General features: G+C 35.3%; 1 protein-coding gene across 6 annotated transcripts in view; it reads right to left on the bottom strand.

The window, feature by feature from the left end:
- Positions 1-794: 794 nt before the first annotated feature.
- Positions 795-17445, bottom strand: part of STAG2 (stromal antigen 2) — a 136717-nt gene continuing 120066 nt past the window's right edge. For 5 of the 6 annotated variants that reach the window (XM_037154117.2, XM_037154120.2, XM_037154118.2 and 2 more), the window contains exons 29-34: positions 14500-14723; positions 11377-11566; positions 11176-11286; positions 8238-8364; positions 7308-7385; positions 795-2702 (exon numbers count right to left, since the gene is read on the bottom strand). In XM_037154117.2, coding sequence (XP_037010012.1) covers positions 2679-2702; positions 7308-7385; positions 8238-8364; positions 11176-11286; positions 11377-11566; positions 14500-14723 — 754 coding nt within the window. In that variant the 3' untranslated portion in view covers positions 795-2678. The remainder of the gene's footprint in view (positions 2703-7307; positions 7386-8237; positions 8365-11175; positions 11287-11376; positions 11567-14499; positions 14724-17445) is intronic. The other variant, XM_037154122.2, reaches the window with a different exon arrangement.

The raw sequence follows: 17445 nt of genomic DNA, 5'->3' as shown, positions 1-17445 counted from the left end.
TTTTAACTTCTCTGTGCCTCATTTTTCTCACTGCTTCCTGATTAAAAAAAAAAAAAAGAGGAGGTAGATTGGGGGATAACAACATTTATCACATTTTCATGATGCTTAGTTACTGCATGAAAACAACTTAAAACAGTGCCCAGCTATTCACTTAGTATATTAAATTCTGAACCCCAATGTCAGAGGACTCCCTTATGCTATGTTCTACAAACTAGCCTAAATGACCAATTTGCTACCATTACACTGCTTTGAAATCAGTTTACAATGCAAATCAGAACACAATGCAAATCTTGCTAACACATTAAAGACTGTAATTGTTTTCAGTAAAAGTTCAGTTACTAAATTCTTTTTTCAAATGTCGGCTTTCACTCACCTCCAAGCACAAGCCCCTGAACTATGAGAGGTTTTACTTAGACACACACACTCATTCTCTAGTTAAGCACACCCTGATAGCACCTATTATAAGTTTATTATTATTTCCTCATTATTATTAGCTTTCCTTATTTGTTTGCCACACTAGATCTATTGGTGGGGGATGGGGGTTGGGGGTACCTTGTCTATCTTGTTTACCATTAGATCTCTTAACACATGCCTAGCACATCCTAGGCACTTAAATGTATCCCGGATGAACAAACAGTGTTTAACCCATACCAGATAAAAAAATACATAAAATGTCAATGTTTTCTATAAATTACTCCTACCCAAACATGTCAAAAGGTGTGATAACAGATATACTTTCTAAACCATTTATAGCCACCCTCCTCTTTCAATTATAAAAGATAAAACATACAACACACTGTAGGTTTACTTTTATTCAAAAAGTTACTGTCTCAAGACATAAATACAAATCAGAAAACAGTACAATTAGGACAATAGAATGTGGAGGACAACAGGTTAGAGTAATATATAAAACATTTTTAGCTGGTTGAAAACAAAGCTGTAAGAACTGCTTTCACAAAGAAGTACTCCTTTCAAGAGTGAGAAAAAATCAACTTAGGTTTAAAATCATATATACAGTCCTCTCAGCAGTTCTAGTAAATGCAGTGGTGTGAAAAACAACATAGGCAATACTTTTGCACATAACAGTGTTTGTTGGTGGAAAATCTGTTAAACAAGTTTGGTTTCATTTATTAACCATGACTTAATAAAATAATTGTATTTTGTCATGATCTTTTAGCTAATCTATGGTTTTTGGCTACCACAGCCCAATGCTTGTTGATTTCTGACTCTAAGAACTGTAAGCCTTTTGGTATTCACCCATTTGAAGATATCCTTGTATTGCAAGCATATTAAGGCATGGAATGATTAAAATAATATACCTCAAGAACTGAGAGACGACTGACAAAGGATACACATGTAATATAAGTTAATATTTTGTTTTAAACGATGTCTAGCTGCCTAAGCCTCGCAAAATGAGTTGATGTCAAAATGGCAAGTGGCCACTTTCTGTTTTAAACTAATTTATTTGTGAAAGGACATAAAATGAAGTTTAAAGCTTAGCTTTCAAAGAATATTATGGGTTATGAATTCTATTATCCCACCTAATTTACATACAGAGGAAATGTACTGTAACCTGTTAGAAGTATCTTTAACCTGAAGACTGCTTGCAAAGACAGATAGATAAAACAATATAAAATACAAATTTAAAAATCATTTTAAAGCATGAACACTCATGCTTTTCTATTTTTAAACATTGTTAAACTTTCAATATATTTCTGAAACCTCATAATTTTAAGTTGGAATTTAAAAGTAAGAAAAAACTAAACAAACTGCGCAATTATAAAATCAGCACCAATTTATATATATATATAATTTTATTTAAAATTTAGAACCCTATTCCCACACTCTAATAAGCTGTATAATTTTTGTTTAGAATTTTTCTGCAAACATACTACAATAAGCTTCTTTTATTTGGAGACAAAATACAGTGGCACTACTGGAAGGAATATCACAACATTACATTTTTATCTTAAAGGACAAGCAAACTTTCAGGGTTGATAATGGGATAAGCATGTTTGAGACTGGTTACCTTCTGGCAGTTCACTGCATCTGGATATTTCTGAAAAGTATAGAGAAGCTCTTGAATTTTAAAAATATCTTAAAATACATTTTAGATGAAAAAATTGTAAAAGTTCTGCTTATAAGTTTACTTTTCTCCACAATTACAATATTTAAAAGAAAGCCTTGATTGATGTTTTAAGCATTTAAATTTAGAATGCTAAAAACAATTCTATCCTATACTTTCAGGGTAGGGGAATAAATCCATCCTTAACTTTGGATGTAAACAGAAATCCAGCAGAGGTCATCATTACTTAGTACACCCAGTAAATAAATGTGAGAGAATTCGTGTCTGTACCAAATGTCTCTTCAGATTGTTATATTTCCTTTTAAAAAAAGCATGAAATAATTGGTTCAAAAGCCAACTAACAGCGCATAAATAAAATATTTACTTTCTAAGAAAAACTGTAGCTTATCATCAAACTGTTTACTTGTCCTTTACTTTTTTCAGGCAAACAAAACTGCCCCTCAATGCACTTGATCTTGGTGAGCATAAGCATGTCATATTCTCCTTAGAGAAAAATCTGTACAGGATTTCACTGTATCTACCACACTTTATTTTAAAATTTCGTCTTCCACTTAGAAAATGACTTCACCAGAGATTTAATTGTGTACTGGTATTAAAACATTGACACCCCAAGAACCTAATGAGAGAGAGGGAAAAAAATCTCGTTAAAATTGTCATTAATTTCTTTGTAAAATATATCTGTAAATTATTACCACACTTGATTAATGTTAATTTTAATAACATGCTAATAAAACTACTTTGAAACCCCCCCCTTAGATATGCAGTTCTAAAATTGTAATGACCACTGATATATAATGGAATAACAACAGGACCAATTAAGATATTACTTACGTGACAAACATAACTAGAAGCAGGAACCATGTTATCAGTTATATATTTAAACACACCCCAATGCCTAGATAATGCCCTGAACATTGGCACTCAACACTTGTTGAATGAACAAATGAATGTGCTTCTTGACATAGACTTCTGGCACAGGTTTGCTGCAAAGAGCTTAAGGATGTCTTGCAAACTCAGTCATTTGCACTGTGAAGTTAGTATAGTTCTTTAAAAAGGCATTTGAACATGCAAAATAAAAACACCCAAGAATACCAGTATATATAAAACAGGAAGTTTTCTTTAGAAAATATAGGCTGAGTAAAAGGACGGCATTACAAAATTGTAAGAAATCAAGTAAGTAAGGTGAAATTAGGGCAAATATAATTATATTGATGCTTTCTTTTCTTTCCATTGCGGTTGGGAAAAGAATTTAGGTAAAACCTAATAATTACTTGTCACTAACTTAAAAAAAAAAAGGAAAGCAGATGATGAATGGAGCTACTCCCCTTGTTCATTAAATAAGAACAAGATGTACCTCTGAGCTGCACATACTACAAAAGTTGGGCATTTCAATTACAACCCAGCATTTCTTATGGTAATTAGGTAATATTTTTAAATACTATAAGTTATTAAGAACTGATATTAAAAGCCAGAGGTAATGAGTTAAGATTGGGATTACAGAGGGCTCTCACTCATAAATTAAATGTCACTTAGCAAAAGTCACAGAACTCAAGAATTGTTTTGATCTGAAGAAACTATGTATTTCCTGACCAGGAAACTAATTATCTATCTGATTGCAGCCTCCCTGTAATGAATAGTTAAGTAAATTGTTTGGAATCCCTGGTGTTGAGAACAAAGGGGATTAATTCACCCCACTTCTTACCTGTCATCCATCAAAACCACCACCACCACTATTCACCCCTTGTCCTACTCTACCCTCCAAGATTCGTGGTTCTCCTTTTCTGGTCAGATTCAGAGTTTGGGTGGTTAGAATGTTTCCACCAAACAGGCCTAGATGTTTATAGGTCCCTCCTAGCTACAGCACTTGTGACTCTGGGTAAGGGAAGGTCCGATGATGAATGAAAGGATAAAATCTTAGTTAGCAATTCTTAGTGCAGAATGTGGCATGAAGATGAACCCAGGTTCTTTCTAGAGTACCTAACTAAAAACCACCTAATAGAATCTTTGTTGGTACAGACTGAGTTTTCAGTAGATTCTTCTATTAGAACATTAAAGTAGCTCCATCATACCGAGCAGTTCTTTTACCAATCTTACGCTACAGATATTTGTAATAAGAGAATATCAACACGGGAGAAAAATGACATTAGTGACATACTCTCTTTTTGTGCTCACCTAAACTGCTCCTGTTTCTGGTCTCAACACTAATAAACACTCAAGCATATGTGTAAAAAGTACAGATAGCAAGCTTTGATGTGTTGTGGCAATGCTGGTGCACTAGTAGCAGAAAGCAACCAGTGGTACAGTGGGATAAACCAATGTTCTTTCCAGATATAAAGCTAACTCATAAATCTAGAATCTTATGTATATGCATCCCCAACCTGACCTGCTTGCAGTTTTTATATTAGCATTTCTGCAGTATGTGGCTATCATGTTACAAAAGATACACTTAGGGTTTATTTAGTAATAACCCAAAGTATCTATACTATGCCGCTCTTGGTTGTTTCACCTACAGAATCTTAGAACTGGGTATAAAAAGATTTAAGTAAAAACAGATGCAGGCTACTGTATAAGGGCAAACAGATTTTTGCATTAAAAATTTAATTATTCCATTTTCTTAAGCTGTTATTGAGACAGTATGAGGTAAAGTTTAATAATGTAGATCTAAAAATAAACTAGTATTAATTTACACATATATGTATGGTCAAAGACTTGTAAAGATACATAACCTTTTAAAGATGGAGCATTCAGTTATGTGACTGCTGCCATCATGTGGTAGTAGTATAAAACTACAGACATACATGCATGTGCTCCTTTTCCTAATTTTGGTAGAAGCAACTGAACTATTATCTTGTTAGTTGTAACATATGCAATAAAAACAAGAATGCCAAAAGTTTTCTATAAGTAATTATTAGATCCCTATCTGTGACTCAAATTGCAATTTTTCTAAATGTTAAATAACAAAAATATGAACATTATAATTTACATTGCTATTTCATTAGTTTAGTAAACTAAGCAACGCCTTTCTGCAAATCTAGTACATGACCAAGGAAACAAATGCCTAAACTTTTCCTGACTTTAGATAAACAAACGAAAAAACAAGGAAATCTCTAATTGCTATCAATTTTGACTCCAGTTAAGAATTTCAATTTCTAAATTACTTTTCTTGGTGTTTCTTCCAAATGAGGTCCGATTTTAGTTCTGCGAAGTACAACAGTAGAGAAAGCACAAGATTCTTAAATCAAAAGGAACTCAGATCAAATTAACACTGAGGCTGTGTAAGTGTGAGCAAGTCACTGAATCCCTTCTTCAGTTCCAGGTTGCTTGGGTGTAAAATGGATCCTGCCACCTTTCTTACAAGATTACTGAGAGATCAAACTGAATCATGCCTAGCATAGTGTCAGGTGCAAAAGCTACAGTGAAGGTGGACTATATTATGAACTCCTTGAGAGGGCAAGGAGGATATCTTATCCACTTTAGCACCAACTTGTAGCTCAATAAATTGCTGAATTAATGTATTTCATCACATTTGCTTGAAAAGATTCTCATTACAATCACTACCTTCATGTTTTATTTAACAAATTGGGAAGATATATACTCCTAGATAATCAGGGAACCATATACTTTAATATGCATTTGAACTAAAGACTAATGGGTAAGCCTAGGTCACCTGTGCTACTCAATATGGTCTGCAGACCTGAAGCATCGATAGCACTTGCTAGAGATGCAGAATCTCAGGCCACACTCCAGGCCTATTGAAACAGAATCTGCGTTTTAATTAAAACCTCCAGATGACCCAAATGCACATTAGAGATCAACAAACACTAATTTAAAAAGGATCCTAAAGTGGCTTGTCCTAATATTTCTATACTTACTGTTCTATAAAATTTTCTTTTGACTCAAATGACTAACTGGTCTTACCAATATGTTAGTATGAGTTACTCAAAATTCTTCCTTCCAAGAGCTATCTGAAGGCAGATTATGACGTGAGGGAGGGCAAGGATAGAATGGTAAAAATTGATACATAGAAAGCAGGTCTCATAGGATGAGGTCACCTGAGGTAGTAAATGTTAGGAAGGAACATATATAGTGAGATGAAAGGGCATTTAACTGACTTATTAATCTGACAAATAAAACTAAACACCTGCTATGGTAGGCAGAACTCAAAAATCATTAAAATCATCACTGCCTGGAGTTTAGTCTATTGAGTGTTATATCCTATTTCACTATACCAACCTGATAATTATTAAAATAAATGTGTATACAACATGTTATGGAAGCTGAGAATAAAGTATCTATCTGGAGAAGTCAGCAAAAACTCCGCAGATAATGTCAGAAATGACTATTAAAGAAGGAATTCACTGGGAGGAGAAAAAAGGGGGCAATTCTGACAGAGAAAAACTTAAACAGTAAGTCATGAAGTCATGAAAGAGCAAAATATATCTGAGAACCACAAGATTTGGTATGGCTGGAACACAGGATACATGGTAAGGAAAAGTCAAGGCTAAGCTGGCAAAGGAGCCAGAATGTTTTCCTTCACATCAATGGGGGGAAAAAAATCAATGAAAGACCTAAACACTCTTAAGTGAGAGAATCTGATTTGCATTTTAGAAAGATGACCCCAAATGAGAAATAAAGGACACAGCAGGCAAGATTAATTTAAAGGCTACTGAAATGGTCCCAGTGAAAACTAAAGACTTGAATGAACCAAGGCATTGTTGGGGAAAATATGGCAGTGGGGACTGATATAAGAGGTACTTAAGAAATAGAATTGACAATACTTAGTAACCAATTATCTCAATCCCCTTCTCTTTATTATCAAAGTCTTTGCTCAGTTCTATTTTTCACAATGCCTTTGTATGATATGATTATTATTCCTCTCATTCATCCTATCCACCTGTAAATACCAAGAAAATCTTTCTGAAGCACAGTTCTGATCATGCCAGTCCTTCATTCAAAATCCTTCAATGGGTAACTCAAGCCTAAGCAAAAAGTCCAAATTCCTTAAGTCCCATGCGTCAGGGATTCAAACACACTTTAAATCTGTCACCACCACTACATCACCCTTCTCCCTTTCCCCCCAAATCTCTCCCGCCTGCTCTTTTTCTCTTTCCCAACTGTTTTTATCCATTCTTGATGTGCTGTATCAGCTCTTCAACCTCAAACTTAGAGGTTGCCATACTTTTGATTTCGCAATCCTGTGGTACATTTAAATTAAACCTACTGATTCATCCATAATTGAAGCTGGATCAAAGAAATCAGGCTTCAGTTCTGTTCTCTCTCGTCTGTTCTTTGATGGTGGCTAAAGGAAAAAAAAAAAGAAGCTGACAATGGTCTTATCTATAAGCCAGATAAAAATACTGAAATTAATTAGCATTAAATGTTCACATTGCCTATGTAGTTGCCAAGTTACAATACTTTTAAATACTGTGTATTCCAACTACAGAAAGTTTAAATAAAAAACAAAGCAAGTTATTCGTGGAAAATTAAAAGATGAAAACTCCTTTTTCATTTTACTTTAAAAATTCCTTTCTCAAATCATTTTTAAAGGCACCAGATTACACTACTCTGAAGAGAGACCACTTCTTTATTTCTTTCCTTTGAATAGAATACCCTATGGTATACTGAGAAGCAGAATCAGAAGACCTGGCTTGTAAGTCTCTGCTTTACTGCTTACCAGTTCTGTCTCCTTGGACAGGCTAATTGTCTAAGCTTCAGTGTCCTTAATCCTTTCAATCTCCCTCACCAAGCTGAATGAGACATGTGGCAAAATGAAGTGCTGATACGAAAATCTGTCTCAATAACAGGGTAGTATTAAGTTAATAATGTACTGTTTTCATGACAGTAAATAAGTGGAAAATTATAAGGTAATGTGATACTTGGTATAATATTAAGCAAAATGTATTCTTTACCTTTATATTTTCCTAGATTAACCCAAAAGTTAATCATTGTAAACTAGGATCTAATACCCTCACCAACCTCACCCCGTCCCCAACCCCTTCTCATATACCTAAACACTTAGCAACTATTTTATTTAATAATTTTGCAAACTTACTTCTCATGGCAAGTATTTCTCTCCTCTAATAAATGCACCATTTAATTTCCAAAGGATCTGAACTTTGGAAACTTTTACAGAAATCATTAAGTTTCTTACCAAATCTATATCCATGGTGTCAAAATCCATTCCCTCATTAAGATCTTCAATCCTCCCCTCTGAGGACATCATAACATCTTCAACAATTGGCTCTTCATCATCTTCCATTAAGCTTGTACCACGCCGACTAGAGAAATATAAAACAAAGTCAAGATCTGAACCAATGTTGTGACTGTTCATATATTGGCAGCAACTATGTGGCTCTCTATATTCAGGTGTAATGGAAAATGATGGAATTAAAGATCAGGGAAAATGATTAGGCATTGATCATGTCATCAATGATGTCAAAACCCCAATGTTCACTTGTCTAAAAATGTTAAGGAGTTATGTTTATTCTACATTATTTCAGTACATTCAGCATGATACTTCTGATATCCCATATAAAAAAGTTCAATGAGAATATCCCACATGGGAACAGACAAGATACCTCAAATCCTTTTTGACAGTAAGCAGGGTACAAATTAATAAACAAATATAAAACAGAGACCAGAGAAATAACATTTTCAGAATACATATATTTTCATTAATATATAATGTTAATTTTACCCCATCACTCACTCATTCACTCAGTACCTAATGTATACCAGGCACTCACTCACTCTTTCACACAATGCCTACTATGTGCCAGGCTTCTACTTTATTCTATGGATGAAAAAAAATGAATTAAGGCATAATTCCTGCCCTCAAGGAGCTCACAATCTACTATGGGAAACAGAAATAATTATGACAAAATGTGACAAATATTGCAAGAGAAATATGAATCAAGTGCTATAAAGATATGCGGAAAGAGGTTAATTCTGCTTCAAAAGGAAATGAGCAACATTTATGCTGAAACTTAGATTGTGTCCTAGAGAACTCAAAACTAAGACTTATATAGGAAAGTAAAAATTAAACCCCAAACTTCTGTATGTTATCACACATTATAAGGAACAAACTCTAATTTCTAGTTCACAAATTATCCCAGATCAGCATAAAGAAGTCAATGCAATTTTGAAATTGAGGGTGGTTTGTTTTTCTCCAATTTGGCCAACATTTCCTTCCTTTCTCACTTACTGAAAGATCTTACTGCCTCCGATCAATTATTTACTGAATGCTTGCTTACAATTTACACAATACCATGTTGAGTCTTAGTGGAGGCAACTGTGAAGGGAAAATATGTGCTTTGTGGACCATGTTATAAAAATCCAGAGGTCCATTCTGTATTTCATTTGGAGTGAAAAAAAGATTATATGATATAAACTATTAAAAAAAACAAAGAGAATTTGGAAGTATTTTCAATTATAGGGCAGGTATCATTATGGAGAAAAATCACTGTAAAAAATATTTTAAAACATGAGGTGATTGATCACTTATGGTACAACCACCAAAGAGTCTTCCAGTAATAATTATTTAACTGGGATAACCTCTTGTAGTCATCTCTAAGGGGAATTAAAACAACTACAAACAAAAGAATAATGATAAATGGTACTGAGTAATGAGATGATGTGGAAGAACTTAGGGACTGGTGGAAAGTTTTCAGGGAAGAAATATGGACCAAATGATTGCAGGCAGATTCTAGAATGTTTGGACTGGTGACTGGAAGCTACGAAATTAGCTATTGAATCCAGCACTAAATAAGTGCATATACTAAGGGGAATGTGGCTACAGAAACAGGAATAGGATAGTATAGATGCTGACCATATTAGACAAATTGAGATCAGAATCTATACATGTGATAGAGTACGCTTTTGTAGATGTTCTTAAGACCGCCACAGATACCTAAAGTGAATTTAAATAGGACACTATTCGTGGTAAATGGTAATTTCTTAAGAAAAAACAGGTGAGGTTTTCATCACTTAAAAACCAACAAAACGAACTAAAAATTTTAAAAGGTAACAATTACTATCTCCCAGTATTAAAACATGTACCACATTATGTTACAAATACAAAGCTTTCAAACCACAAACCATAAATAATCAGAATCATCATATATTTCCCTTTGTGCCAATCATCTAAAGACTGACACTTCTTTTCGAGCCAAAGCTAATAAATATTTATAAAGCTCTCATGTAGATGCCAGCAAAAACAAAGTATTTAAAAGTTAAACTACCATTTTTTTTTAGCAATGGACATTTATTCATTCAATGAACAATTACCTAGCACCTTTTATATGCCAAGCACTGACAGGTAATGAAAGTGGTCCCTGCCCTTGAGGAGCTCACAGTCTAGAGAAAGGGAAAATTTATAAACAAATAACTATAATACAACACAGTGCTATAAGAAAAATAAATATACACAGTGTTATGGGAGCACAGATGACCGCAGCTTCTTGTAAGGTGATACCTGAGCTTGTTCTTTTATGATGATTTTAACAGTTGCCAACGAATGGGTTATGATACTAACATGTAGGCAGGGGCCATATTCTGAAAGATCTTGCATGCCATGAGCTAAGGAGTTTGAACTTTATCCTGTAGGCAATGGGGAGCCATGGAACGATTTTAAGTAAAATTACATGATCAGATTTTTATTCTGGAATAGTAATTCTCGATGGCAGTGTGAATGATGGAGTGGTGGTGAGAGGATAAATGGGATATTTGAGGGAAAACAAGTTAGAAAGCTAATGTACTAGTTCAGGTGAGAGATGAAGGCCTGAACTAAGGTAGGTAATCAATTAAGATGTAACAAAATGGATTTCAGCTGTTATTCTGTGTACCAAAATAAACAAGGATTAAGATTTAAATTTTCCAACAGATTGACCTAAGATCGGTCCTTTAGCTAACTAGTTAGTATTTTAAAAGTTCTTTTTTTTTTTCTGTTGGAAAGACCAATTTTTAGCTCCTTGATTATTTCAGCTTACTCTAGAGAGTTTGCTGAAATATTTAGATAAGGCACACATTAAAATATGTTAAAATGAATTAGTGAACTTCCTAGACTCAGACAATAAGGCACTCTCACTTACATGGCATGCTGAAGATTAGTTCGTAGTTTAACATAGCCCATTGCTGCTCTCTCCTGCTGTTGCCTGGCTTCCTCTTGCTGTCTTTGAGCTAACATCCATGTTACCTGCGTGCTTCAAGGAGAATTTTATTCTTCTTTTAACTTAACTTTTTTCTATGTAATTAATAAAGTCACAGTACAGAAAATGATCAAATGTACTTACTTATAATCAAGAGGAGTTTGATGGTGTTCAGTCTGCATTGGATAAACACCCATGAAGCTATCCTCAGGTCGTAATCTTTTGGGCTCTCTCATAATTGTCGAGGTGAGTTGTGGTGTCTGCATCATAACTGGGGTGTGCAGTGTTTGCTCTCTGCTTAACCACATACTGTCGCTACTACTGCTTTCTTCAGCTGAAAAAGAAAATCAACGGCAACGAAGTTCAGTCAGTAATTTTAACTCATCAGGTGTCGAATACAACCTGCTCAGGTCAACAAACACCTGCTTTTCACATGCTAAGTGCTTGACACAGGGGGATAAAAAGGTATGTAAGGCCCATACCCTGCCCTTACAATTCAGTTGTGAAGAAAGCACAGGCAATTACAACACAGTATGGTATGTGCTAGAAGAGAGGGAAACACTGATTCAAGGGAGCAATGAGAGGGATCAGAGCCAATTACCAGGAAGTGACTTCTAACTAGAGTAGATACTAGGTGAAGTAGGCAGGGGAAAGAACATAAGCAAAAGCACTGAGGCATGAAACAACTAAACCATACAAATTTGCTGCTGTTTAGCAGTTCTTGACCTACAAAAATGGCAATTTCTTGTGGTTCAAACTAGAAGTTTGGTACTCTTGGAGTAAGCAGCAAAAAGTAATGCTGAATGAAATAAAGAGTCAGGCATCAATTTATGAGAAGTGTTATAAGCTGTGCTAAGGTGACAGAAACTACTGAAGATTTTAAGGAATCAATGCAGTGAGTTACATGTTTTAGTCCAAGTATGTGATGGCAGAGTAGAAGGTGGATTTAAGAATGTGAAGATTAGTGATCAAACTGGCCAATTAAGAGGCTATCTGTATAGCCCAGGTTAGTTACAGGTGACAGTGGGAATGGAAACAATAAGAGAATGGTTCCCAGTCTATAGGATGCTCACTGCTGAGAAGCCGTAGAAACAACTTCAAGGGGGAGCACAAATCCATATGCATTAAGCACTGGACTAAAAAGACCATGTTTCAAACCTACTTGTGTCCAAATACCTGTACATGCTGCCACGACTAATGAAAAGACAGATTTATGTGCAAGTATTAATGAATTCATAGTCATTTTTTAAAAAATCATTGACTTGGGAGGGGAAATTAATAGCAGCTGATTGAACCTGAGTTTAGAGGAGAACTATTTTATTAGAAGATTACATACATGCATATATACAGGTAACTTTTTAGGGAAAAAGTGCAAAAAAAATGTGCTAGTGGCTAATACCCTAGTAATAGATAGATTAGACATAAACTTCACAATTTGCAATATAATTATATCAACCTTTAAGTTCTGCTGTTTAGGCTCCAATTCTGTCTTCCAAATTGAACTGATCTGGCCAAACTATCAGTATTTATCCTTTCTTCTTCAAACTTACTACTGCCTCAATCTCTATGGCTCTCTCCAAAAGCCCAAAAAGAACACACCAACTCTTTCTATAAAAATTAAAGTATCTGATTTGGATAATCTATCTTTAAGATGTTATATAAATACCAATTCATATATGCTCCATAAGTCTAAGGGAAAGGACATTTGATGGTCCAGCACAAATTTGTGACTATTAACTACTTGTTCAAAGGAGAAAATCTTTTAAAGACTTGCAATGATATGCAGGAAACATCATTTTTTTTACTCTGATAACTTTTCTATTAAAATAAAGAAAATTAAGTGGTCAAGAATACCGTAAAAAAAAACTTCCCCACTGACTGGAATATTGGGACTATATAACTAATCAATTACAACCTAAGGTTGTACAAATCATTTATGCCTTTATAATATTGGACAAAAGATTAAAACCATTAGCCCATGGGACAGTCAAGTTTTAAATACCATACACACCTGGATAATGGCTAAAAATTTATTTATTTGGCAATTTAAAAACAATAGTCCCAAAATCTTTGACACTCCTCACATTACGAGATAGGGATTATGTCCCATTCTCTTGAATCTGGGCCCTGTGATCAATATAATATGGTGGAAATTACACTATGCCAGTGTCTGGCCTTAAGAAACTGGCAGTTTTCCCTTCCTGTCTGTTCAGACACTCATGCTTGGAGTCCAGTCATATGCTGTGAGGAAGCCCAACAGCCACATGAAGAGGTCACATGCAGGTGTTCTGGGAGACAATCCAGCTGAGATCCCAGCTGACGGCTAGTATCAGATATAACTGTAGGCGATGATGCCTCCATACAATTCCAGTCATCAGCCTTTGAGGTTTCATAACTGAAGCACCAGGCACCAAGTCCCTGCTATGTTTTAAGTTTTGGGATAGTCTGTTACTCAGCAGTAATACCTGGAACAAATTTTGACAACTATGCCAATTTGTTTAAAGGTTCCTAAGGAGAGGAAGAAAGTGCCCAAGCTCATTTTGAATCAACCCTGGAGTGCTGGGAGTCCAAGAGATTTATGTGACATAATGCATTACTACCTCTAAGATTCCAGATGGCAATTTGTGTTTCTATAAAGTTCTTCATAATTAATGACCTCTTCACAAAAATCCAAAAGCCACAACCTCTCTGAATCTGTTGTTCCACTTAAACTGGATGAATCCAATCTCTTAGATACTAATTAGCACTGTAATATCAAGTCCGTTTTCCTAGGCAGAGAGTACAGCGCAGCGATTAAAAAGCAAGCACTGTACAGTCACACTGCCTGGTTCTACTACTTAGTATCTGTGAGACCTTAGGTAAGTTACTTAACATCTCTGTATTAGTTTCCTCATCTGACAAATGAGGAACTAAGTTTATATATTAAAAAATGCTTAAAACACCTGGCTGGTGTAGCTCAGTGGATTGAGCGCGGGCCTGCGAATTACCCGATCGCGGTTCGATTCCCAGTCAGGGCACATGCCTGGGTTGCAGGCCAGTTCCCAGCAGGGGACTCATGAGAGGCAACCATACATTGATATTTCTCTCCTTTCCTTCCTCTCTAAAAATAAATAAATAAAATCTTAAAAAAAAAGCTTAAAACAGTATATTTATATCCTATACACACCGTACAAGATACTTTTTAATAATACAAATCTCAAAAAAAAAAGTGAATCTTAGTTGGTAAACGTAAGGGATAAATATAAAGAGAATACACTGTATACTTACTGAGTGTGAGCTGCATGCCTTCAACCACTTTCCGTTTTCCTGTAGATGGTTTTGATTTTTTACTCCGCACAGTTGACCCCCGACTGCTGATTCCACTAATGACTGACATAGTGTCATCATCACCACCAGCTAGCAAAGAATTTCGGTAAGACATCAGTGGAAGCCACACATCTTCTCTTCGGAGTGACATCTGAAATGTCATAAACTTTTCCAAGTAAACATACCTTAAAAAAAAGCAGAAACGATTAGCTTTGATAAATAAAGCTGCAATAGCTTTATTTTTCTAATTTTTTTAGTCCTCCTAATAATCTTAAGGCTCACATACCAAGTGGAACATTCAATGATTTACTTAGAATTAAATAAAAAGCAAAGTACATTAGAATTAAACAAAATAGTGATTCAGAACGATTATAGGATGTTAATATTTTCTTTCTCAAGATATTTCTTTCTATCCTTACTTTCCAGGTCCTCTGCTAGAACAAACTCAAGCCATATTTCTGGAAAGAGAATTGGACTTAAAATCATACAATTTGGGTTCATAGTCCCAGGTCTATCAACCCCTAGCTATGTCGGTGAGTGCTTATTACTTTACTACTCAATCTCAGCTTCATTAGTACACAGATGAGCAATTTTGTCTTTCAAGATTCTCACTCTAAATCTATGCCCCAGGCATGGGAGGTAGATATAAGGATGAATGAGATATGGTTGGTCCCTACCTGAAAAAAAGTTTCAGCCTGATGAAGTCAGACATCTATTTATCCTGGGATCCAAACTATCACACAGATTCTATGGCTTATATGTAATATAGCAATCAAAATTCATCTAACATTTGTGTGACTACTATGTGCTAGAAATTTTTCTCATGGGTACTTTACTTAATGCTTACAACCCTGTGTGGGAGACATTCCCATTTGACATTGATGAGGAAAGAAAGGATAAATAACATAATTCATGGTCATAAAAATGAAAAAGTAGTATAACCATAATTCAAATCCCAGGCTTCTGACAATAACAGTTCAGTGCTTTATTGTCTAAATTATGCTTCAAATAAATGAACACAATTTTTGTCAATTAACTGTAAAGTGCAATTCAAATACTTACTTTCTGTCACAAAAATGCCTAGTTGCAATTAATTCAAAATTACCAGTTTTGTACATCATTAAAGAAAGAGGACAGAAAATATCGGTTAAAAACATACTAAGTGTTATTTGCTTATTAACTGCAATATTATTTCAGCTATACACAATAGTACAGCATTCCTCAAAGTGTGGTCTGTAAAGTAGCCATCAGTCTGAGAACTGTTACCAGTACACAACAAGATATGGAGCTTGAGCCCTGGCCAAGTAGCTGAGTTGGTTGGAGCATTATTCTGTACACCAAAGGTGGTGGGTTCAATTGCCGGTCAAGGAACACACCTAGGTTGCAGGTTGACCCCCAGTTGGGGGGCATATGGCAACTGATCAATGCTTCTCACATCACTGTCTCCTCCCATCCCAAAAATCAATGAACATGTCCTTGGGTGAGGATTAAAAGGAAAAAAAAAAAAGATACGAAGCTTGAACCAAAATATACTAACTGGTAGAGAGATTTACACCTGTGCACTGACCACACAGTTTAATAGAACATTCCAGATAAGTAGCCTCCCTGATGCTATTTCCCTGCCTCAGAAGTTCACACTAACCTGAATTTGCTATTTGTCATTCCCACACATTCGTCTACTTTTTAAAATCCTCACCTAAGAACATGTTTCCAATGATTTTAATTTTTTAAAGATTTTGTTTACTTATTTTTAGAGAAAGGGGGAAGGAGAGAGAGAGGGAGAGAAACATCGGTATGTGGTTGCCTCTCATGTGGCCCCCACCAGGAACAGGGCCCACAACCCAGGCATATGCCCTGCCTGGGAATCAAACTGCCGACCCTTTGGTTCACAGCCCACGCTCTATCCACTGAGCCACACCAGCCAGGACTTCCATTGATTTTTAAAGAGAGAGGAAGGGAGGGAGGGAGGGAAGGAGGGAGGAAAAGAGGGAGGAGGGGGGTGTGAGAGAGACAGACAGACAGACATTGATGTGAAAGAGAAACAGGAACCAGCCGCCTTCTGTACTCAACTCAACTGAGGATCAGACCTGCAACCCATGCACGTGCCCTGTGCAGGAACGAACCCAGCAATGCTTTGGTTCATGGAATGACACTCCGACCAACTAAGCCATGCAACCAGAGCACATTTTTGTATTTTTAATACGTATTTGTCTGTGAACATCAGTGCACACTTGATACTTTGCTTTTTGCAATCAACCTTGTGTTTTTAAACTTGAACCATTTTGGAAGGGTGACATCAGCTAACGTTACAGCGATGATCATTTCCCAATATATAACTGTATCAAATCTTGTTGTACACCTTAAGCTTAGACTTTATATCTCAATAAAGTTGGAAAAATATTTAGAAATTAATAAGATCTGAGGACCTTGGTGTAACATGGTGATCACTGCTGATAAGATATAATACTTTGTAACTGAAACATAGAACTTAAATGTTATTTTAAAAGGTAAATGCGTGAGGTGATAGATGATTCATTAACTTGATTATGGGAATCCTTTCACAATGTATACATATATAAAACTATGTTATATACTTTAAATGTTACTATTTTGTCAACTATACTTCAATAAAGCAAATTTTTTTAAGGTTTCAAAAATAGAATAGTCAATTAGAACATGTGAATCTTATTTAAATCCCAATTCAGTTAAATAAGGTATAAAAATAAAAGTAATTTATGACATCTGAGACTACTGGGAATCTGAACAATGCCTGGGCATTTAATAAAATTAAAGAATTATGTTTGCTTAAAAAAAAAAATCTAACCATTTTGACTGCTGTATGGTATTCCATTGCATATCAACCTACTGATGCCACTTTCTGGTTGACAGGTGTTGTTTTCAGCTTTT

The sequence above is a fragment of the Artibeus jamaicensis genome, unplaced genomic scaffold (assembly GCF_021234435.1).
Source record: "Artibeus jamaicensis isolate MK-2021 breed Jamaican fruit bat unplaced genomic scaffold, CSHL_Jam_final contig_240, whole genome shotgun sequence".
Lineage (NCBI taxonomy): Eukaryota > Metazoa > Chordata > Mammalia > Chiroptera > Phyllostomidae > Artibeus > Artibeus jamaicensis.
This window is presented reverse-complemented; position numbering and strand designations above follow the sequence as displayed.